General features: G+C 38.5%; 2 protein-coding genes and 1 non-coding gene across 3 annotated transcripts; 2 read left to right on the top strand and 1 right to left on the bottom strand.

The window, feature by feature from the left end:
* Positions 1-11,037: 11,037 nt before the first annotated feature.
* On the top strand, positions 11,038-11,144 carry LOC147948663 (small nucleolar RNA R71). Its single transcript, XR_015586118.1, has one exon. It is a non-coding gene; the product is annotated as a small nucleolar RNA R71 (small nucleolar RNA).
* A 3,101-nt stretch (positions 11,145-14,245) lies between these two features.
* LOC109126328 (meiosis-specific protein ASY2-like) lies at positions 14,246-16,639 on the bottom strand. Its single transcript, XM_087468041.1, has 5 exons — positions 16,507-16,639; positions 15,819-16,460; positions 15,292-15,739; positions 15,036-15,216; positions 14,246-14,959 (listed from the first exon to the last, which is right to left on the bottom strand). Exons 1-5 carry the CDS (start codon positions 16,637-16,639, stop codon positions 14,246-14,248), a joined length of 2,118 nt encoding a protein of 705 aa, XP_087324167.1.
* Positions 16,640-20,760: 4,121 nt separating this feature from the next.
* LOC104717858 (ATP-dependent Clp protease ATP-binding subunit CLPT2, chloroplastic) lies at positions 20,761-22,677 on the top strand. The gene is made up of 5 exons (XM_010435497.3): positions 20,761-21,102; positions 21,198-21,236; positions 21,317-21,426; positions 21,532-21,711; positions 22,321-22,677. The coding sequence occupies exons 1-5, from the start codon at positions 20,861-20,863 to the stop codon at positions 22,476-22,478; spliced, it is 729 nt and encodes a 242-aa protein (XP_010433799.2). The 5' UTR covers positions 20,761-20,860; the 3' UTR covers positions 22,479-22,677.
* Positions 22,678-24,450: the final 1,773 nt, after the last annotated feature.

Below are 24,450 nucleotides of genomic sequence, written 5' to 3'. Positions count from 1 at the left end.
GGAGTTTTTGGGAATCCAAACTCCACTCATCTTTCTCTTGTAATACAAACTACGGTTGGCTTGATCCCCGTTTCGGGGTACGTAGGCAATTCCTTGTCTTTTTAAGATTAAGCGAATGCAGCTAAAGTATTAATTCAATAAAGTTTTTTTCGGCTGAAAAACTTGTTTCATTATTCCGAGTACGTTTAGATCGGCAGTACGCCAACATGTGAAATTCCGCAAGGGTCTTGTTTGACAAACTTCGATTATAAAAATTCGCGAACATTGTTTGGATTAATTTCCATTACACTTAAAAAAACAAAAAAAAAAGACAATGCTAATAATAAAAAATGCCTAAGCGGCAGGCCTCTTGTCGGGAACCCCATCTAAAAGTTTTGCCACCAAACCCTCTAGCGTTTTGGACGGTCCTGCAATCGCAGAATAGGAGCTGGGCCAGATATGTCAGTCTTCAATGGTTCTTCCACTGTGAGTTCGTTCACCACAGTTCGCCAGATCTCCCGTTCCCATTGTAAGGCCTCCAGCCTTTCGATTGGCATCCCGGAGCCTCTGGACATCATGTCCTCTACTAAGGCACATGGGCCCTCAAGAAGATGGCGTTCGCGGAAGGCTTCACCCGACGACTCTAGGAAGTTGACGTATCGGATTAACCTATTCAAGCAAGCTCGATAGGCCCAGACATCCGTCACGAACGGGAAGGCGGTTTCCCCCAGGGGTTTGCAATCACCTTCCGGAAGATCAGGTACATCCATCCGATCAACCAGTTCTTTGCACGCCTTGTGCTCGTCAAGAAAACGGACCATTCGCCAGTGCGCAAAGGAGTAACCTTCAACGATAAGGTCTTCCAGGACTTGAATGGTTCCCTCTAACCGGTAAAAACGATGGAGCTGGTCAAGCTTCAGCCGAAGCGCCCGAATATACGCGCCCATCCTCTTTCGGCGAGCTCGGTACTCTCGGAGTTTGAGCTGAAGGGGAGACACCCCGGGATTGATAGTATTTGAGTTCGGAGCGACCTCACGAGATCGGGACGTCTCTCCTATCTCCCGTGAGATCGGAGCTATCCTTTCCCTGGCCTGTCTCAGCCATGCGGATCGAGTCGTTGCTGGCATCTTTCTATTTCTTAAACTTGTGGAAGTTAGAATGATTTGTTCTCCCAGCCTCAACCCTATTTATATAGGGTCATGGGAGATAACCGCCGCTAAGTCCACCAATCAGACTGCAGCGAAATTTCCGCTGTGTCCCGAGAATAACTATAAAAGACCGTGTAACACACAAGTAAGCAGGCCTTCTGTTCGGACTCGTCAAGCAAGTTTGTAGTCCTCTTCCTTTTTGCCTTGAGAATAGCGTTCTCGGATTCCAGAGTCCTAATAGACTAGTTTTCACCAAGGGTATCAATTCCCTATGCAGTTGTAGTACAAAGGGTTATCAATCCGAATGGTTGTGTATTGCTAGCAGATAGGATGCAATCAGAATCAAACAAGTCAAGCCAAGCAATAGGGGGTTTGGTTCTAACAGTCCTAATATAAACAGAGTAAAAGAATATAGACAAGTAAACCACACGACCTAAGCACTCAATGCAAGCAATCGAGTACAGGATCGAGTGGGGTGTTCGAGTATGCAAGTGAACTATGAACAGCTCGAGGTATTACTCGATGCAGGTTATCGTGTACCTGATCGGGTAAGTGGTCGAGTAAGTAAGGAAAATGCAAGAAATTAAATACGAAAAATCCTAAGGATGGGGGTAATCGAATCATAAGTGTTCTAGACCAATACGGATGCCTTACATGCCTCAAGCAATTATTTCCTAGACAATGAACCTCTAAAACCTTGTCACCACACTGTCGCACTAGTAACAATCAACCTTGAACATACTACCACACTGTCGCACTAGCAATATGAACAAGCAGGCATTAAGAACAATTCATTTTTGTCAGTATACTTAGACTTATCTGATTTTGTCACTCAAAGTTAAGTATACCTCTATCATTGACCTAATCAAGCATTTTATCTACTTCTTTCGGCCTGTAGCATTGTAAACATCCTAGATCTAATCTCAACCTGTCGGTCCGTTGACCGCATTAAGAACAACAACCTAGAAGGAAATTTATCTATCATAACAATCAACTAAAGCATCCTAACCGATCAAGAACACCTAATCATCTATCACATCCCTAGAAACTTTGCTACACTACTCGGACATAGAAACGAATGATAAAGCCATAGAAATAAACGAAAATGACATTATTAAAAAGATAGAGTAGAGTAGAAAAGAGTAGGGATAAAAGATCTATGAAAAACTACAAATTAAAAGTACAAAAACAAGAAAAAATGTTGAGTCGCTCAGTTCTCTCACAGAAGCTCTCGCTCTCTAGTTTGAGGGTCTGCAGCGTGCTTGTTTGCGAGCTAGGGAAAGAGGGGGTTTATATATGGAAACCCATTTGACCTAGCTTCCCAGACCTGCCCGATGGTCTACTCGATGGGGTACACGAGGCTTGATTCGGGTAACTCCTCGGGTGGATCTTCGGGTTGCTCTTCGCGCTCTTGGATCTTCTTCGATCGTGTTGGGGTTTGGACTTGTTCTTGTAGCTCGATGGCTCCTTCGGGTACATGCTCGAGTTGTCCTTGTTTTTCTCCATTTTTGGCTCTTTAGCACCTGTTTGCATCCAATATATGCAAAATGCAGAAATGCAACACCCTAAATGCTCTAAAACTTGATTCCTACAGTAAATGGTCTAAAAATGCTAAGTTAGAGGTATGAAATATGCAAAATATAGACAAAAAAGGATGCTAAAAACATGTAAATTAGAGTGTTATCAGACCCCCAAACTTAAATCTTGCTAGTCCTCTAGCAAGTAAGTAAGAAGGTACGGTTTGAAAGTGGGGACTCATAACCTTAAGATGCTAACCGAAGGATGCAAGCTATAGTCCTTAAAGATAGTTTAATGGTGCTAAGATCAATCAACATATTTACAAATATTTTTCTATGCTTATTGCCATGCATCGATCTAGCTCAACCTCCAACTAAAGATAAGGAACATCTCTTTCACATTCAATTAAGTGTTTGGCGAATTCTTGCAAATGGAAGGTGAATCAAGCTCAATCGGTTTCAAGGGTAAGGCTTTTTGATAAGGTGGTTTCAAGCAAATTCTTTAGGTGGTTTCTCTCAAAAAGTGGAATGCTAGATAGTCGTGAAAACTATCTAAGACTGAGAACAATTTGGGCATACAAAGCTTAACTCTTGATGATCTACCCTTTTCTCATACATTCATAATATATATTTTTATTTTATTTAAACCTCCTAGAATTTAACTACCCACACCTTTGATTTTAACTCCTTTTTTTTCTTCTTTTTTTTTACTCCCTAAGGTTTAGACTTTTAGACTTATAAAATTCTAGCTCTTAATCTCATTTTTTTTTTTTATTTTTTCTTTCTTTGCTAAACTCCTAATATACATATATTCTTTTTCTTTCTTTCTAGGAGACTATAGCAAGAATTTTTTTTTTTTTTTTTTTTACTTAGAGACTTAGAGCTAATTAATTCTAACCTTAGGGACTTTTCTCTTTTTTTTTATATATACCACAACCCATCCCCAAATAAACATTTTTAACCACCTATCCTTCAAAACCGAATCTATTAGCTAGTTCAAATCTAACTTAGCTAAATCAAGAGGCAGTTCTTTGTCGTTCTCAATACTCTCAAGGTTTCACAATCTATAGCACAATGAAAAAGGCCTCACTCAACAATTCACATCGAGGTTTGAAAGAAAGGTTTGGGTTCATGGGTAGGACAAATGAATCGGGTTAAACAAAAAGATTGGTAAAATGAGGAGTGCTAACCCGAGTTTAGAGTTACCATGAGCAAGTATTCAAGTTCAATAAGCAAGACAATTAAAGTTCAAATTAAATCCAATAATATAGAGATGTTCTAATGTTCAAGCAAGTGGAGGAAGCATTCAATCGACACCAAGGGTCTAAGCAAAGATTTTTCATTTTTTTCCAAAGATTGATCTAGCAACAATGAACTGTGACTAAGGGTTATAGCTTCAATCCTAAGGTTTGATTTTTAAACAAGGTGGTTTTAATCATTGTCCCCTAAGATGCATATGCAACAATCCTATATGAAACAAACTAGACTCAATCCTAATATGCAAATGCAACTACATGAACACTCTTCTATTTTTTTTTATTTTTTTTTTTTGAAATTTTTCAAATTTTTTTGGGTTTTTTTAATGCACATAGATGCAAACTCAAATGAATAAAACTAGCATGCAAAAATTTGAAATAATAAAAATAAGAAAATAAAACACAATGTTAAATACATTCTAGGACCCTCCCCCAAACTTAAATTACACAGTCTCTGTATAAATAAAAGTTGGAAAAGAATCTAAAAATCACACAAAATGAATTAAACTAAATGCAATGTTATTTACAAAGTTTGGATTAATGTGGTAACTCATGGGTTGGTGAAAAAGGAGGTTGCAGCAGCCTCCATGCTTGCCAACATATAGCCAGGGTCGTCTCCGGCTTCAGCAGGTGCCGGTGTTTGCTCGTCAGAGAGCTCAGTAATGTGCACGAACGACTTACTCGGACCAGCATCCGAGGTGTTGATCGAGGGTGGGATCGCGTAGCTCATCGGGTAGTAGGACGAAAATGGCGGAAGAGGCCCAGAATGATCACCGGTGTATCCACTCGCAGGGTGCATCGTGTACGGCATCGTGAATGGCATCTGGAATGGTGGAGGAAAAAGTCCAGCATAATCACCCGATTGGATGCTCGATGGGTGCATCGGATAGTGCATCGTGTACCCCATCGGATTGGTTGTCGGGAAAGCGTCAGAGTGGCTTTTCCTCAATGCTTCTGGTCGGGTGATGTCCTCCTCAGCTTGGGGCTCGTATGATGATGTTCTTTGAGGTACAGGAGGTGGCAGTCCTCGAGTTCCTCCTAGTGGTCCGCTTCTCCCCATTCATGTAGGTGCTTGTGCCGAGGTAGGAGCTGAGGCACAGCTTGCCTTGTCTTGCAACTCCTTGATCTGACCTCCCATTACCTTCACTAAACCGGCAAGATCCTTCACCTTCTTCACCAAGAACTTGTTCATCTTTTTCAACCACCCGATCCTTTTGTGAGCTTCCCTCACTCCAACCGGTTACTTTTGAGAGCATGTATACTCCTCAAAATCGAACTCCTTCGAGCTATCTCCTTGTCTCTGCCCGGTTTCTTCTCTCTTCTCAGCCTCGGACTCCTCCTCCGGGTTGTACAGCTCTTCCAACAGCGGTGCGAAGTCAATGTTGTGTCCTAACCAAACCTTGGTGTATGCGACATTGGGTAAAACCGTTTGAGCAGATCCGGCGGTTGGATGGACAAACTTGAACAATGTCATGTCATTAGGCCTTTCATAGGCCAAGAATCTTGCCAGCACAAGGTAGTCCGTATCCAGCCACTATGGTTCATGGACAATTCCCTTTAAGGGCACATCGCATGCCACTAATATTGGTGTAACTAGTCCCCCAATAGAGATCTCTCCACCTCCTTTTCTCCTTTTCACAGCCCAAGATTTCAAGTACAGGAATTGATCGAGTAGCACGAACAACATACTAGTATCAGCTATGTCTCCTACTAGCGGTGTTCCATCCCTAGCACTATCCAAAACTCCACACAATGCAACATCCAATCACTGAAGCTCATGGTCGTTCACATTTCTAGTCTCTTTTCTAGCAAAAAGAGTGCATGCGAGGGACTTGTGAAAATACCTCAAAACAGGGCTCCTTATTTGAGCAGATTTGGAGCTCGTGGACTTGTAGGGGTGCTTGTCTCCTATTGTCAGCCATAGGGACCTCATCTCTTCCTTTCTGACCTCCATACCTTCCCCAGTACCAGCTTTGAAGCCATACAGCGTCTCCATCTCCTTGAAAGTCAGCCGGTATTTCGTGTTACAAACGGAGAAGATGATGAACCCGATCCCCCCATCGGGTAGTAGGGTCGGGTGGTGCTTGAAATAGTGCAGCTTTAGGGTTGAAAGGAAGGGGACTATCTCCTTTTCATAAGCTTCCAGATGGGATCGCATCATATTGCCCTGGTGGCACATATCGAACAAAAATTCAACATCTCTAGCGATGCCCAATTGCTTCATTGTCTCATGGTGAGGGTATCAGGTACCAACGAAGCTCATCTTCCGGAAGACTTTGAACAATCTCGCCGGAGTGTCGACTTCCTTTTGCTTTAGCCTCCGCGAGGCTTGGCGGGTCCTCTCTCTATGATCCTCTTCTCTTTCTCTTTCCTCCTCCTCAGCGTGTTGATCTTCTTCCACCAGTGCTCTCTCAACCACCTTCTCAGCCTTCTCCGAAGCCGGTCTCTTCCCCCTTGCTATTGCGGCTCTACTCCTTGATCGAGAGGTTTGGATCTCACCTTGTTCTTCTCCTCCAGCATCAGAATCGACCTCCATAGGGTCGGTAAGCGTCTTTTCGGATGTAGACAGGTCCCTACATCGAGGAGAACGGCGGACAGCACTCACCATTGGACTCGGTGAGCAAACTCGGGGGCTTACTCGATCGGTTACTCGAGCATCTGGTCAGGTGGTGGATCAAGTTGTGCATCGGATTGGGGAGGCTAAACGTCCACCTAACGGTCGGGAATGTGGAACGTTTTCTCTTCCTTGGGGTTGTTGAACTTCGGCGGCGTCTCCTCCGGTTGTAGCAGCGGCGGAGGTGGATCTTCTTCCCTTCCTTTGGTAGGTTCTAGCGGTTGGCTCCATGTTGATTCCTTGAGAAGAAAAAGAAAAGCTAGTTCTTGGGATTAATAGGGTTAGTCTCCAAAGAAAATCGAATGAGCTTAGAATCGAGAGAGAAGAATAGAAACTTATGGGAATTGAAAAGCTTAAGAGAATGAGGGAGACTTATCTGTGATGAAGAGGGAGAAGGGTTCGACCTCCTTAAATAGGCTAGGGTTTCGGTTGGTGGGCTTCACCGATAGTGGGCTTCCTTGCGGAATTCGGATTCCACTCGCTACTCGAGCAGGGACACGATCAAGCGCGTCGAGTACGGCGTCGGGTTGACCCTCAGGTTTACCAATTCCCTCTTCCCAATGTGGTGTTGACCTCTTCAAGATGTAGCATTTTTCTTTGTTTGGTCCTGGTGGAAAAAGCTTGACCATCTATGGTTGGCCTCTTAACCCCTTTCTTCACCTCAAACTCCATCTTGAGGTGTTCACCATGTTCTATCCTGATCTTGCCTCGTTTCACTTCGATCACCGCACCAACTGTTGCCAAGAATGGTCTTCCTAGAATCAGTGGATCATCCGGTTCCTTATCCATATCCAGGATCATGAAGTCGATAGGCACTTCCAGTCTCCCAATCCTTAGGGGCAGATTTTCCAAAATGCCTATTTGATGCCTTACCGTTCTATCTGCTAGAACCAGATACTGCTTACTTGGTTTGAAGTCGGTGAATCCCAGCTTGTTAGCAACTGAAAGCGGCATGATGCTGACCGAAGCTCCAAGATCACACAAACAGCTCTTGAAAATCCAAAATCCTATTGAACACGGCAATGTGAAAGAGCCAGGATGATGTGAGCCAAAATAGGGGTGAGTCGATAGCTGGTCCAAAGGACCTCTCTAACTAACTCGGATAGGATGGAGATGAATGATGGATCGAAGTTCGCCACACAAAGTTGCGGAATGACTTTGTGATAAGAACACAAATCAATATCTAAGTGAATCACACACAAAGATAAAGATTCAACTTGTTTTCTAAAGGAATCACACACAATAGAAAAGACAAGTAAAACAAAAGCCTAAGCTTCAAAGTGAGAAAACTCTCTCTTTTATTTTTCCAAAAATATTCTATATATTTACAAGGAAGGGAAACATGAGCTTATATAGGCTCAATTTACAAATCAATAACATAAATACAAAATAAATCAAATTAATTACAGAAATAAATCAAGAATAAATTTGAGAGATTTTATCAATCATCATTGATGGAGATTGGTTCTTTGTATCTAGACACTTTCTTGATGTAGCCATAAAATGATTGTCTTCTAGAAACTTCTTCATAATTTGATCCTGATTTTCCTTGAACCAATTCTTGATGAGTTATGGATATTTCTAGGATTGCATCACAGGATCTTCAAGTTTTTCCTCAATTCTTACCTTGGGATCCAAACAAATTCCACTTCTCAGAATTTCAAATCCGATCTCCTTGACAACCTCCTTAACCTCATCCTCTAATCTAGCTGCTTCCTTTGCAGCTTCCTGCTGAGGCTCATGTGGGGGCAAAAGCTTAAGTGGTGGAGCTTTTTGCTTAGCCATTCGCTCTACAAGCGCCTCCAACTGGATGTCAAGTGCAGCATTGAACCTTTCCTCCAATTCCCCTCCTATCAGAGCAGGTGGTTGAGGCTGATCTCCTTTCTCTACATCTACTCGATGCATCATCCGATCAACACTATCTGATACGAGCCAAAATAGGGGTGAGTCGATAGCTGGTCTAAAGGACCTCTCTAACTAACTCGGATAGGATGGAGATGAATGATGGATCGAAGTTCGCCACACAAAGTTGCGGAATGACTTTGTGATAAGAACACAAATCAATATCTAAGTGAATCACACACAAAGATAAAGATTCAACTTGTTTTCTAAAGGAATCACACACAATAGAAAAGACAAGTAAAACAAAAGCCTAAGCTTCAAAGTGAGAAAACTCTCTCTTTTATTTTTCCAAAAATATTCTATATATTTACAATAAAGGGAAACATGAGCTTATATAGGCTCAATTTACAAATTAATAACATAAATACAAAATAAATCAAATTAATTACATAAATAAATCAAGAATAAATTTGAGAGATTTTATCAATCATCATTGATGGAGATTGGTTCTTTGTATCTAGACACTTTCTGATGTAGCCATAAAATTATTGTCTTCTAGAAACTTCTTCATAATTTGATCCTGATTTTCCTTGAACCAATTTTTGATGAGTTATGGATATTCCTAGGATTGCATCACTCTCTCCTTCTTGAAAATGTTTTGTCCTCAAAACTAAAACCAAAATTTGCATTTTTTTTTGTTTTTTTTATATTGAAAAATAGAATAAAATTAATAGAAAGCAAATTTTTGTTTTCTTTTTCAAATAAAACTGAAATTCAACAAATCAAAAAAAGATTATTTTGTATTTTTTATACGAATAAAATAAAATAAAAAATATTTTTTTTTTCTTTTTTTCAAATAAAACTGAAATTCAGCAAATAAAAACAAACTTTTTTTTGTACTAATTTTTAAACGATTTAAATAAAACAAAAATGATTTTTTTTTCTTTTTTTTTTCCAAATTAAACGAAATGCAGGAAATAAAAACAAATTTTTTATTTTTTTTTTAAATTTTTTTTTTTGCAAATAAAGCTAAAATGAAACAATAAGAGATAGGAGCTTTTAGCTCTGATACCAAAATGATGTGAGCCAAAATAGGGGTGAGTCGATAGCTGGTCTAAAGGACCTCTCTAACTAACTCGGATAGGATGGAGATGAATGATGGATCGAAGTTCGCCACACAAAGTTGCGGAATGACTTTGTGATAAGAACACAAATCAATATCTAAGTGAATCACACACAAAGATAAAGATTCAACTTGTTTTCTAAAGGAATCACACACAATAGAAAAGAAAAGTAAAACAATAGCCTAAGCTTCAAAGTGAGAAAACTCTCTCTTTTATTTTTCCAAAAATATTCTATATATTTACAAGGAAGGGAAACATGAGCTTATATAGGCTCAATTTACAAATCAATAACATAAATACAAAATAAATCAAATTAATTACAGAAATAAATCAAGAATAAATTTGAGAGATTTTATCAATCATCATTGATGGAGATTGGTTCTTTGTATCTAGACACTTTCTTGATGTAGCCATAAAATGATTGTCTTCTAGAAACTTCTTCATAATTTGATCCTGATTTTCCTTGAACCAATTCTTGATGAGTTATGGATATTTCTGGGATTGCATCACTATCGTGTATGTCATCGGGTTCTACTTTGGGTTGTTCGTCAGTTTGTGATTCTCGAACCAGTGCTCGATCATCAACTCGATCAGTCTCTTCGGGTGAAGGCTCGGGTTCATACTCGGATAAATAGTATTTGGCCTCATTCTTCATTGAGTCATCCACATCCTCCCCATTTTGACCATCATTGTCCCCAGTGAGGTTGTCCTCATAATCATCATCCAGGAAAATGGCTTGAGTAGTCGCATAATCCTTGGGGTTTTGAACAGCTTTACCCGGCAGTTGATTGATCTTTGGTGCGGGTTGGTTGTTGTGGTGGCCTTCCAAGTATCGAACCTTTGTGTTGAGTGATTCGTACTTGGCATTGAGGTCATTGTATCCTGATTCGATCTTGTTGCTCATTTCGGCGAATCGTTTCGCGATGTCCATAGAAGCTGTAGCCTGTTGCTAAATCATTTGCTGAATAAGACCACGTAACTCGGCTTCTTGTGACTGGTTCGGTGGACCTTGGTGTTGTTGGAACCCTGGTGGTTGGTTGTAGGTCCCTTGGTATTGTTGTTTAGGTGCATAGCCTTGCTTGGGTCTGGTTCCCTTGAACTGCAGATGGGTAGGTTTGATCTTGAGGATTCGCAACATTCGGGTTCCGATAAGACAGATTCGGATTCGGCTTGAAGTTGTTGTACCCTCTGTTGTAACTTCCTTGGTTGTTAATGTAGTTAACATCCTCTAGCTGCATAGTCTCCCCATCTTGTAGTTGAAACTGCTCTTCCTCTGATATAGCATGTACATGCTTCTGCTGGTTGAGGAGCTGATCGAGCTTATCATTGAGGGCTTTCATGTCCCTCTTGTACTTGGCATCTTCCTCTCCTGTAGATCGCACAGAGCGATCATATTCCTCATTGTAGTTGCCATCAGATTGAGCCAAGTTCTCAACTAGGTCCCAACCTTCATCAACATCCTTGTTGAGGAAGTTACCATTGCTTGCGGTGTCCAGCAACATCCGTATCTTGGGGACCACTCCTCGGTATAGTGTGCTCAGCAATGAAGCATTACTGAATCTGTGATGTGGACATCGAGTTTTGTACCCCTTGAAACGTTCCCAAGCTTCATTGAACGTTTCGTTGTTCTTCTGTACAAAGCTGGAAATTTCATTTCGCAGCCTTGCGGTTCTGGAGTTTGAGAAGAATTTGGCGAGGAATGCCTTCTTGCACGCTTCCCAAGTGGTGATGGACTCCTTAGGGAGCGATTTCTCCCATATGTGTGCTTTATCTCCCAAAAAGAATGGGAAAAGCCTGAGCTTGAATCCATCTTCACTGACTCCATTTATCTTAGTTAGGCTACAGAGCCTATCAAATTCATCCAGATGATCCAATGGGTCCTCCATTGGCAGTCCATGAAACTTGTATCTCTGTATCATCTGGATGAGACTACTCTTGATCTCAAAATTGTTGTTCTGCACAGCTGGTGGCACAATGCCATTCCTCTGAGTGTGAGTAGTCGGAGCATCTCATGCTCCTATGTTGGTCCTTGCTTGAGGAGCTGGTGGACCGTTCTGATTATTCATCGTCTCCTCAATGGTTGCTAGTTCCGGTTGAACTTGTTGTTGTCTGAGTAGCCGAGGTCTGTCGATGTTGTCGATGAAAGGACTCAGGTTCTAGCTACCTCTGGATCGTGTTTGCATGCACAGGCAAGTATCCGAGTGTGTACTCGAGGATCAACTCGATCCAGGTGATCGAGTGACGGGTCGGGTGGGTGCTCGGGTTGTACCTGAGATTCAAAACAAACAAAGGCGAAAGCAAACAAGTCAGTATCCGAAACAAATATAAACAAACGAACTTGATCTAGCAAGTCCTGAAATCCTAAATGTAGCAAAATAAGACAACCAAATGGCAACGGCGCCAAATTGATAGACTAGTTTTCACCAAGGGTATCAATTCCCTATGCAGTTGTAGTACAAAGGGTTATCAATCCAAATGGTTGTGTATTGCTAGCAGATAGGATGCAATCAGAATCAAACAAGTCAAGCCAAGCAATAGGGGGTTTGGTTCTAACAGTCCTAATATAAACAGAGTAAAAGAATATAGACAAGTAAACTACATGATCGAGTACATGATCGAGTGGGGTGATCGAGTATGCAAGTGAACTATGTACAGCTCGAGGTATTACTCGATGAAGGTTATCGTGTACCTGATCGGGTAAGTGGTCGAGTAAGTAAGGAAAATGCAAGAAATGAAATACGAAAGTTCCTAAGGATGGGGGTAATCGAATCCTAAGTGTTCTAGACCAATACAGATGCCTTACATGCCTCAAGCAATTATTTCCTAGACAATGAACCTCTAAAATCTTGTCACCACACTGTTGCACTAGTAACAATCAACCTTGAACATACTACCACACTGTCGCACTAGCAATATGAACAAGCAGGCATTAAGAACAATTCATTTTTGTCAGTATACTTAGACTTATCTGATTTTGTCACTCAAAGTTAAGTATACCTCTAGCATTGACCTAATCAAGCATTTTATCTACTTCTTTCAGCCTGTAGCATTGTAAACGCCCTAGATCTAATCTCAACCTGTCAGTCTGTTGACCGCATTAAGAACATCAACCTAGAAGGAAATTTATCTATCATAACAATCAACTAAAGCATCCTAACCGATCAAGAACACCTAATCATCTATCCCATCCCTAAAAACTTTGCTACACTACTCGGACATAGAAACGAATGATAAAGCCATAGAAATAAACGAAAATGACATTATTAAAAGGATAGAGTAGAGTAGAAAAGAGTAGGGATAAAAGACCTATGAAAAACTACAAATTAAAAGTACAAAAGCAAGAAAAAATGTTGAGTCGCTCAGTTCTCTCACAGAAGCTCTCGCTCTCTGGTTTGAGGGTCTGCGGCGTGCTTGTTTGCGAGCTAGGGAAAGAGGGGGTTTATATATGGAAACCCATTTGACCTAGCTTCCCATACCTGCCCGATGGTCTACTCGATGGGGTACACGAGGCTTGAGTTGGGTAACTCCTCGGGTGGATCTTCGGGTTGCTCTTCGCGCTCTTGGATCCTCTTCGATCGTGTTGGGGTTCGGACTTGTTCTTGTAGCTCGATGGCTCCTTCGGGTACATGCTCGAGTTGTCCTTGTTTTTCCCCATTTTTGGCTCTTTAGCACCTGTTTTCATCCAATATATGCAAATGCAGAAATGCAACACCATAAATGCTCTAAAACTTGATTCCTACAGTAAATGGTCTAAAAATGCTAATTTAGAGGTATGAACAATGCAAAATATGGACAAAAAAGGATGCTAAAAACATGTAAATTAGAGTGTTATCAAGTCCTCAGCTGGCGGTCAATCCTACCTCTCTTCATATGAAAGTACTGAAGATCTTGACTTAGTTCTTGATGCGCGGCCTCAATCTGCACAAGCGAAATCGATAACGGATTAATTCGGAGCAGGCATGGATTGATGTCTCACTAAAAAGGAAGAACAAAAATAAAAAGATAGTCAGCTTCATTAGCACGCCTGTTAATGTAAAACGGCTTAACGTTGCCTGGAACGAAGTCACCAATCAGGGCAGGATCCGTTTGAGTTGGTTTCTGATCCGCTTCCCTTCAGCACTCGTTGCAGTACACGACCAGACATGGCGGCAAAGCTGCTATTCTGTCAAACCCATTCTCGATCCAATCCTTTGGATGAGATTCAAGCAGTTCGAGTTTGAGTAGCAGTTCACGTTGCACCTGCTCCGATGCGGCAAGCAGGTCGCGATACTCCATGTGGCGGTCCTCCATGTCGTGGAAAAATTCTTCCAAGTCACGCCTTTCTTCTGGTTTGACACGGAACATTAACATCCAAGGAGCCTGGATGTTCGGATAGTAGGCCATCCCTCTTTTGATGGCTTCGGCATTTGAGAACATCAGGACATCGTTCCCGGTTAGGGGGGATTCTACGCTGCTAATGGAGCTAGGCATTGTCTCGGTTAAAAAGTTTATCTCAAGATGGTTGATTCAAAGATAATGCCAGTTGATTTATATGAATATGAAGAGGGGAATCTTTCCTAATTTCATGAAAATGGAAAAATTTAATCCCCTTGGAATTATAAATTTCTTTTTCTCACGAAAAGGAAAACTTTCGATAAGTAAAGGTAAGACCCCAGAATTGGTCAAACCAAAAGAGAAATTGGGCCAACCTAGTCGGCAATGTTTTACAAGGGTATTTGAACCCATACTCAAAAGAGTTCTAGCTTCTAAAAAAAAAAATGAAAAATCAAACATCCGAGGCACCGGTCAGATTGGCCTGGAAGATCTCAGCATTGGAGCCATGCGGATGACGAACGGAATCCGGAGCCATGGTCCTGGGGTGGAGAAGTCCATAGCCGAGGTGATCCGGGGACATGACGAGGTCATTTTCACCCAGTACGAGGACAACCATCCCATTGATAGCTTCCTCGGCCTTGGCCTTGTTTTTATCGATCTCCGCGATTTGCTCATCAGGAATAACGGCCCCCTTTCCAATAAGATATTGCACCGTTTCCTGCACTCCAGTAGCTTGGTTCAACAGATCCTCCAGGGGGCGAACTTTGTCTTGTTCGACCAGATAAGCCCTGACTTTATCCAGTCGGGTCTGTGCTTTCTTTGGTGTTTGCTCCACTTTTTCGAGCCGATCCCGGTGAACTCTTTTCACTTCGGAAGCCAGTTTGGTTTTCAGCCCTTCGCATTCTTGGCGCAGTTTGGCGTTCTCCTCTTCAAGAGTGACTATACGCGAATCTAGTTCGCCAATTCTCAGTTCGGATTTAGAGATTATCCCGTCCCTTTCGGCAAGAGTGGCTTCGAGTTCTTTGATCCAGGCGTCTTTCCCTAGGCTGGCCGCTCTGATCTGTTCCGTGCATTCTTTCAGTTTCTCTAACTCGAATCCAGAATTCGCGTGAGAATTGACTTGCCTGTCATACAGTTGGGTCAATGTGTTGATCTTGGCAGCAGTCTGCAAATTTGAAGAAAGCATGTTAGGTCGCCCATATGAAATGTCAGCATCTTCAAAAATAATATGGGATAAGAACCATAAAATGGGATTCGGCAACATCGAGGAAAGCCGGGTAGAACTTCAGTTTATCTGCTTCCGGGTGGATTCGATTGGAAGTCTTCAGATTCCGGAAGAGTTCGCCAGAAGCCGCACGATTTGTCACCAAGGGATAATCGCCGAAGTAGTCAAAAGCGAAACAGTTGGTTTTATCATTTCCTCTTTTCAGACGAAATCGATCAGCTGATTCTAATCCAGCCTCTTCTGCCGAACGCTTGCGATTAACTACGGATTACGGCTCCAAAACTGACTCGTCTCCGATCTGCTTCCCTTTGCTTTGCTTCTTTTTCTTTTTCCTTCTTTCCCCAGCTTCGGGCGGAAGGATGTTCTCTTCGGTGGCTGGAGGGTCAGCTGCTTCAAGGGTAGGAGCAGGACTGTCGTTTTCAACGACGTCCTCAACACCAACTATGTCGATGTTTTCTTCATTACCCTCAACAGGGTCGGTGTCAGTTCGGACAAAAGCCTGAGAGTCCGGATGCACAATTTGAAGGGAGCTAGCATCAATAACACATGCTCTAACAGACGCTTGTCCTAGCGAACTCGCGAAACTTTGTCCTGGCTTTCCCATTACTTTTTTGACTCTCCTACGAGTAATAAGCTCCCACCGTCGCGAAGTCCCAGAAAATAATGCGTCTCTGGCAGATTGATAGCCGCGAGCTAGACGAGTCGCAAAGAGGGGACGATCTGAAAGCAAGAAACAGAAAGTTAAAATTAGTCAGAAATGCCGCTATCAATCAAAACGAGCGGGAAAATTAAAGTCTACCAGGATTTTCATTCCACACTCTCCGATGGAAGCCTAGCGGGTCCTCGAACGAGTATTGGTCGACGCGAACGAAAAAATAGTAGTCGGCCCATTTTTTGAATTTGCTGACCTTCCTGCCAGGGAGAAAGTTATGTTTTGGCCTCATATTCACTTCCCAGTTCTCTTTGCTTTTCGATATTTTGAAATCTGACAACTGTTCAAAGCATTGAACTCCTACTTCGGCCGCTATAGTAAGGGCGGCGACGAAATTACAAACACTACCCGGGGCGAACTGGCAGATCGGCACCCTACGCCTCTGGGCGTACCTCGACAACAAAGCAGGAATCGGAAACCAGAGGCGGCATTTAGAGAAGTAACCTTCGTATAGGCAAATGTACCCTGCCGGAGGGTTCGAGGGTCGCTGGTCGTCCCGTGGGATTATAATCGTAACACCGCTGTTATCCAGACCACATGAGTTCAACATACTGTTGACAGATTTGATCAAACTCGAAGTTTTCTTTCCTCCAATCTGCCCTTCGTGATCCAACAAGGGCAGGATATCATCGACCGAGATCCCAACGGGAATGAACCGATCTTCTTCTGAGCTTAGATCGGTGTTAGGCAGTTCGGTGTCCTCGCCTTCATGACGATCTGATTCTCGATCTATAGGTTGAGTTTGAGAAGAAGAAGCTCCAGCCGAACAGCGGACCAGAGGAAGTTGGGCTTCGGAGTCCGATCTGTGTAATATCTCCTGATGCGGGAGCTTTACGTTTGGAATTGCACCAAATTAGTTGATCGCATTCGCTTTCTCGCGGGGAAGTGGTTTGCGAAGTGCTCGCCATAACAGATGATCGGAGAGTGCGGAAGAAAACTAAAATAAATAAATAAAGAGGAGAGAGTTCGGAGCAGATTACCTCTCGCTGTTGGCAGAAAATGAGAAATGACGAGAGCAGAGGCGTATTTATAGAGTCAAGTGGGCGGCAACCCTATGAAAGCAATCATGACCTACGCGACTCTTCGGATTCCAACCTAGCAGATATGACGCGAATGACACGTGTCATCAAGACAGTTTACAGCGAGATAATACCGGAAATCCAGGTTAGAAAATCAAAATTCTTTATGGTTTAGATAGGATATATTCTTTTCCTTAGTTCATATATTCGAATTGATTCTCGAATATTCAGAACTGGGGGGGGGACTAATTGTTGGTGCGGGATTTAGCACCCCCGACATACCGAACTAAACCAGAAAGATAATTCAATTATTTAACCGGGAATCCGGTTAAGAATCTAATTAGGTTACTTTAGGTCTGTTCGGCCCAGCCTTGAGGAAGAAGAGCCGACTTCCACTTCGTCTGGCGGCCGATTCGAAGATGAAGCAACTTTCCTTATCTTAGTTCATCCGATAAGGAAAGTTAATATATTATGTAATCTATGGACATGTATAAATAAGGGGAGACTTCTCCATTGTAAATCATCCGATATTGAATACAATAATTCAGTTCTCTCTTTGTTCTTAGCAATAAACCCTAGTTCAAAAGACCTAAACCCCTTTTCTCAATTCCTAAGCTTAGATCGACTTTTCAGAGAAATAACTTCCTTGAATTTGTTTCCCACCCTAAACTAAATCGTTGTGGAAACCTAGTTTCTACATGGTTGCTCTGTTTTACAGCTTTGTTTTCTTACTGTAAGTGGTTGTTTTTGTTTATTCTGTTATATTCTTGATTCTTTTAATTGGTTGTATTAAATAAGTGTTGCAAAAAAAATATTAACGTTGGTTTATTAGAAAATGAAGTGAAGAATATTAAAGGGCATTCTGAAAAATGCCCATTTTGGTGGGATTCTTTTCAAAAATATTCTAGAGACGCGACCATTTTAAAAATACCCATTTTTGATTCAAAAAGATAATTTTTTTTTAATGAACTAAATTTAATTTCGCCGTCTTTCTCTTCTCCGTCGTTCACTCCTTCCTCCTCGATCGACGATTTTCAATCTCCTTTGTTCGAGCGATCTCTGCATCCCTTCCATCATCATCTTCGTCAATCTTGTTTTGGGATTCGTGTTCATCGGATCGAAGATTCACTTTGTCAGGTTTGTGGTTAAGATTCCGTTTTTCTTTGTTATATACATCAATCTGAAATTGATTTTAGATCAAAAATTCAGATCTACCGAATTGTAGTGGATCGATAACGGTGGTTGAAGTTGATCTGACGAATTCAGATCGAGAAATATTTTTGATATGGATTTGGAATTTGTAAACTCTTGTAAATTTGGATTTTTGTTACTTCTTGTAAAAAACATTTTAAAAATCCAATTTCAGATCGATCGTAGTTGATGGATAAAGGTAGTTGTAGTTAATCTGACGAATTCCATTGTAAACTCTAATAAAAAAATTTCTTTGAAATCATTTTCTTTTGGAACAGATGGAATCTAGTGATTCATTTGAAGCCCTTGCACTACCTAGAAACATATATGATATGAGTCTTGAACCAAATGATGCAGCCACCATATGTCAACATTCAGACTTACACCTTATTAAAAAGGTTAGAGATGTATTAGGAGATGCATCTTTCAAGAAGCTTGAAGATTCATTCTTTGGCCATATCATCAAGTTTTCAGAAAAGATATTCTATTATTTGATGCTGAGAGGGAAAAATTTATGTTTTACGGTTCTCCAAAAGAGAGTTTTTCCTCACAAGCATTTAACCAAAATATTTAAATTTTAAAACAGTTTTAATCAGTCTTATAACATATTTAAATATTAAATATATAATTATTATACTAAATTCATTTTCAAAACCCAAAATTATTCACCTATTTTTAAAATATGATTACTATTAATATATTTGAAAAATAAAAAATTGAATTATCACAATATTCATAATCATAGAGGATTGACTTATTAAAAACCATTCGTATAATTAAGTGATATTTCATTCAATATATTTAAAAAAAGTTACAAATAAATTTAACCTCTGATTACTATGTATTTTATAAGACTAAAATTTGAAAAATCTTAATAATCATTTAACAAAAGATTAATCTGAATAATTTGTGGAGTCACATAGATATTCAACACCCACTCAAAATGAAAAAATGTCATTGATTAATATATGAACTCAAAGTCATATGTTCTTATATGAACTCAAAGACAAAATGGATACTATAACATAAAAGAGAATTGCAGCGTTTTATCATATTTATCAAATTCATATGATTCGTGATTTAATAAAGTTAATACATAATTAATATATATATATATATCGTACCTAATGTACAAAACATGTATAATTTTCAAAACTATATGTGATGATTTAATCATGATCATCCTCTCAAACATATTAAGATTAGAAAAGAATTTGGAATAATATGGCTAAATTCAAAGTTCATTCATGCTTATATTATGACAAAAAAAATTTGAGCTAATAAATATATTCAAATAAAGATGACATTCATTGAGAGTATCTTTTTAAGAAAATAGACATATTCTCATTTCAGAATTTAATTATATTTTTTCATAATGATTTTTTGTCTAATTTCAAAAGTTATATGTGATGATTTAATCATTATCCTCATCTCAAACATATTAAGATTAGAAAGGAATTTGGAATAATACGACTAAATTCAAAATTTATTCATGCTTATATTATGAAAAAAAAAAAAATTTTGCTTATAGATATATTCAAATAAAGATGACATTCATTGAGAGTATCTTTTTAAGAAAATAGACACATTCTCATTTCAGAATTCAATTATATTTTTCCATAATGATTTTTTCTCAAATTTCAAAAGTTATATGTGATGATTTAATCATGATCATAATCTCAAACATATTAAGATTAGAAAGGAATTTAGAATAATACGACTAAATTCAAAATTCATTCATGCTTATATCATGAAAAAAAAAAATTTGTGCTTATAAATATATTCAAATAATAATGACATTCATTGAGAGTATGTTTTTAAGAAAATAGATACATTGTCATTTCCCTATAATCTCATAAACTCTAATACCGAAATCACCGTTATGTCTCTTGTAAAGTAATGCGATCGTAGGAAGATCATGTCCATACAAAAACTTCACATCCAAAATAATTTTATCCTGACCTCTCCACAAAAATGTTTGTCCAAAAAAAAAAGACACATTGTCATTTCAGAATTTAGTTATATTTTTCCATAATGATATTTTCTCTAATTTTAAAAGTTCTATGTGATGATTTAATCATGATCATCAACTCAAACATATTAAGATTAGAAATAAATGTTGGAATAATACGACTAAAATCAAAATTCATTCATGCTTATATTATGATTAAAAAATAAACATTTTGTGCTTATAGATATATTCAAATAAAGATGACATTCGTTGAGAGTATATTTTTTAAGAAAATAGATACATTCTCATTTCAGAATTTAATTATATTTTTTCCATAATGACTTTTTTTCTCTAATATTACTCCATTTATAGAAAATCTTAACAAACCGACTAACTCAACAAATTTAAATAGCCTAATCAAAAATATTAAATCATTCAATTAGATTATCTCCAAATATAAGTTTCAAATCCCATTGTTACTAATATATAATAAAATTAAATAATTAAATTATTGAATAATATAATGTATGTTATTATGGTTCCATAAAAAAACATGCAAATTGTTGTGTTTACGCTATAAAATATAAAAGATATGAATTTGATATTTAGAACACACAAAAAATATAAATTTCCACAAATGGTAACATTTTATCAATATTTTCTCTACTACGTTTAAATATTTCACGAATGAAATGTATTTTTACACGAAATAAACACAAACTTGAATAAAATAAAATACTAATTTAGTTATAATTTATTTAAGAAGGAACAATAGTCCACTAAATGGGCCGTGTTGGGTATTTTCCAATCTTTAAAGCCCAAGCTTACGCCGATGAAATAAAGAAAACGATATCGTTTCGATAATCTTCTTCAACCTCCACAACCTCTCTCTCTCCTTTCCCAAATTTGACGTTCTTCCATTTTCTTTTATTTTCCCGTTATCCAAAGAAGAAGACACACTCGCGAAAATGGCGGCTCGCTCTTCTTGCAACTTTGCTTTAGCGAATCCGATCATCTCACGAATCGATTCTTTCTCTAAGCAGAAAAAACCATCTGTTCCATTATACTTCTTCTCTACAAGAAACCCTTTGACAAATCCATGGTTAGGCGTTGTTGATTCATCATCCCTCTCTCTCACCTCTCCCGTCTCCGCTCTTCAAACCAATCGCCGTAGAATCCATAAATCCGTCATCTCCAGCTTACCCACCGCGTAAATTTCACCAATCTTGATCTAATTTTGATTTGATTTTGATCAATTTTAGTCCGCTAAATTCTAACAAATTACGTGCTCTGATTTTGTTTCAGGAATCCGGATTTAGTGGTTTCTGATGCGAAAAAGCCAAAGTAAGTGTAGTGAGAGGATTGAAATTGGTTTGCGATTGGATTTTGAAAGTTTTCTGAATTGATTTAGGGTTATAATGTAGATGGTCATGGAGAGCAATTAAGTCATTTGCAATGGGGGAGCTTGAAGCTAGGAAGCTTAAGTATCCAAATACTGGAACTGAAGCACTTCTCATGGGTATTTTGATTGAAGGTACCTTTAACTTTTTTACTTTTGGTTTTGATTTGCAATCAAATTGAAGCTTCATTAGGATCTTCTTGGTAGTGATAAGTGTGGTAATGTTGATTGAATGGGCAGGAACTAGTTTTACTTCAAAGTTTTTGCGGGCGAATAAGATAATGCTATACAAAGTTCGTGAAGAAACGATCAAGTTACTAGGAAAAGCAGATTTGTATTTCTTTAGCCCTGAGCATCCTCCTTTAACTGAAGATGCTCAACGAGCGCTTGACTCTGCTCTGGATCAGAATCTTAAAGCAGGTTTGTCTTTTGTTCGAACTCAACTTGTCTCTCTAGTGTTATGAGTCTCATATTCTGTGATATGGTGATATAATTGTCGTTGTGAGAGCAACATTACCTGGAGAAAAGTTTGTATCTATTGGTTAGTTTCTTAGCATACTCGGGTGTTTGCATGTCGTTGGCTAAGGCTTATCAATCTTGTGGAAGAGAGATAGCTTTGGTTAGAAACTGTTCCACTATATGCATATGGTGATAAATGTCTCATGAGAGCAACATTACTCTTGAGTCTGGTAATTTGTTAGCTTACTCGGAAGTTTTCATGTTGTTGTTGGCTTATCAATCTTGCGGAAGAGAGATAGCTTTGGTTATAAAATGTTCCATCCAGTACATGCGTATGTTGATAAAACGTCGTTAACTCGTTATGAGAGCAACATTACTTGGAGAACAGTTTATTCTAATTGAGAGTCTGATAATTTCTTAGCCTACTTAGAAGTTTTCATGTCGTTGGCTTATCAAATCTTGGGGAAGAGAGATAGCTTCGGTTATAAAATGTTCCAGGAGATGCATGTACATGCTTCGATTAAAAGACAGAATTTTAAGCACCATTGTTTTTATTGTTTATTGTTACAGGTAGTATCGGGGAAGTAATGCCAGCACATATACTACTGGGAATATGGTCTGAAGTTGACTCTCCAGGTCACAAGATATTGGCAACTCTTGGTTTCACAGATGAAAAATCTAAAGAGTTAGAGTCCTTTGCCTCTAAATCTGGCTTTCTAGATGAGTAGTATATTACATCTGTCATTTCTCCATTAATGCAAAATCTCCAAATTCATAGTTGCAGTTTGCAATAATGTGTGCATCCTTGCTGGTTCTTATTTCCAGTTTCTTTGCTTTGCCGTATAGACTTAAAGCTTTTCCATAGAAATTACGAACACTGGATCCTTGAGCTTTACTTGTTATATAGCTTCTCGACTTTAATTGTCATTGGCATTTCTTTCCCCAAGTTAAATTTTTATATCTAGAGGAGAAACGAATTTACAATGTCAAGCCCTTCTCTAGCCTTGAACGCCAAATTTGCATACATACCAATCAATGGCCTAAACAAGAGATGGTAATTTCAGTGAAATGGAATGGAATCTTGGAGACTTGGTGATCAATAATTTTAGAGTTTTTTTTGTGAAGAAGAAGATTAAAGAAGAGTACAAACTTTGAGGTTTGGAAATTAGAGAAATACATGAGTTTTCTATAATACAATTGTTTGGAACTAAAAAAAAAAAACGTAATATTTGCTTTTAATGAAGCTGTCAAGATTACATTGTGATTGGTTTATATAGTGAAGTGTTGGTGTAAGTGTAGGTTGCTTTATAAAAGTCTTCTTGGGATTTATTGGCACTAGGCTCAATAAACGTGGCATTGAAGCTTCTGGTCAAGATCGAAATGTCTTGAACCGATGTTTCACAACTGTCCCGGTTAACAACACCAAGTATTAGCCACCAAGCCCACCACCATTTGAAGTTATCGTTTAAGCTCATAATAAGTAGTAAAGTACTAGTATATTCTTTTTTTCTCTCTGATTATATGAATGTTTGTAGTTTGTACTATGACATGGTACATTAATTGTTAATAAGTACTCACTGATTTGAGAAGACTACAAGCTAGAACTTATCTACTATAATTGTTACGAAATAGAGAACCATTAGTTTATGATCTCCAGGGAAGAATATAAAAAATGTACCACAAAATGTTTCAGAATTCTTAAATAATAGACTTTAATACTAAAATTTAAAGGTCTGTATTGTTTTAACTTTTAACCCACTAAAATAGTATATTTTAAACTTTAATTCCATATATTAAAACCTTAACCGAAATCTTCAATCATGATCTAAGAAAATGAGATTCTGAATCATATACACTAAACCTTAAACCTGAATATGGTGTATTTTCTTAATTAATGTGTTAGCCTATTATTTTAGTTTAGACTTAATATATAAAATTCTAGATCTAGACTTAAAAAGTTAGCACCATGGGAAAGACAATCCAAATTTTTTATTTCTTCTATTGTTTAGCAATGAAAATCCACAAAGATTCTGAATTGATGAACTTCGAGCAAAAATATTAAGTATATAGTTTGATCCTGAAATAGCTCCTGAAAGGTTGGACGATTAACTTGTAATATTTGTTCGTACTTCGTACCAAAGTCATTTGTTATTTTAGTTCAGATACCTAAGAATTGTTAACGATGATCTCATTCGAGCATTCTTATTTTTAATAACCTTATTATATTATATGTGCGAGCTAGATTGTTATTTCATCCATGTAGAAATAATATTTCTTATAGAATTATTCTCTCAAGACATAGAATATGATGTGGAAAAACCTGTCAAATATGTTTTGTATATAAGATGGAGTAATAGTACTTTTAACAAAAGTTTAGTAACCTATTAAAGATTATAGTTACCCCATAATACATGATCACGTTGGATAGTTCCATGACGATTGACAAATAGTTTTAAAATAGACTAGCTAGCTAGTGACTCAATACTGAAATATGATAGACGGTTATATTTGCACCACATTACATTATATATCTCTAATAAATAGATGATTTTACAGTTTGCTAAAGAATGGACGTAAGAGAATCAAACCCTAAATTTGGTTTTAACTTAAAGTTATTTTCATACAATAATACATATATGGGTTAGACAAGTATATCTCTACAACACAATTTCAAAATTTTTTATAAAAACTAAATCAATT

Source organism: Camelina sativa, chromosome 2 (assembly GCF_030686135.1).
Source record: "Camelina sativa cultivar CO46 ecotype springtype chromosome 2, ASM3068613v1".
NCBI lineage: Eukaryota > Viridiplantae > Streptophyta > Magnoliopsida > Brassicales > Brassicaceae > Camelina > Camelina sativa.
The sequence above is the reverse complement of the archived record's forward strand: the minus strand, read 5'-3'. Positions and strand labels throughout refer to the sequence as shown.

Excerpts from the sequence above, each read along its gene's own strand:
- LOC109126328 (XM_087468041.1), bottom strand. The coding sequence starts at position 16,639 with ATGGCGAGCACTTCGCAAACCACTTCCCCGCGAGAAAGCGAATGCGAT. Across the intron at positions 16,461-16,506 it reads CCGAAGCCCAACTTCCTCTG|ATCGAGAATCAGATCGTCAT; the intron begins GTCCGCTGTTCG and ends CTCAACCTATAG. Across the intron at positions 15,740-15,818 it reads AGTGTGGAATGAAAATCCTG|ATCGTCCCCTCTTTGCGACT; the intron begins GTAGACTTTAAT and ends TCTTGCTTTCAG.
- LOC104717858 (XM_010435497.3), top strand. The coding sequence starts at position 20,861 with ATGGCGGCTCGCTCTTCTTGCAACTTTGCTTTAGCGAATCCGATCATC. Across the intron at positions 21,237-21,316 it reads TCTGATGCGAAAAAGCCAAA|ATGGTCATGGAGAGCAATTA; the intron begins GTAAGTGTAGTG and ends GTTATAATGTAG. Across the intron at positions 21,712-22,320 it reads GGATCAGAATCTTAAAGCAG|GTAGTATCGGGGAAGTAATG; the intron begins GTTTGTCTTTTG and ends TTATTGTTACAG.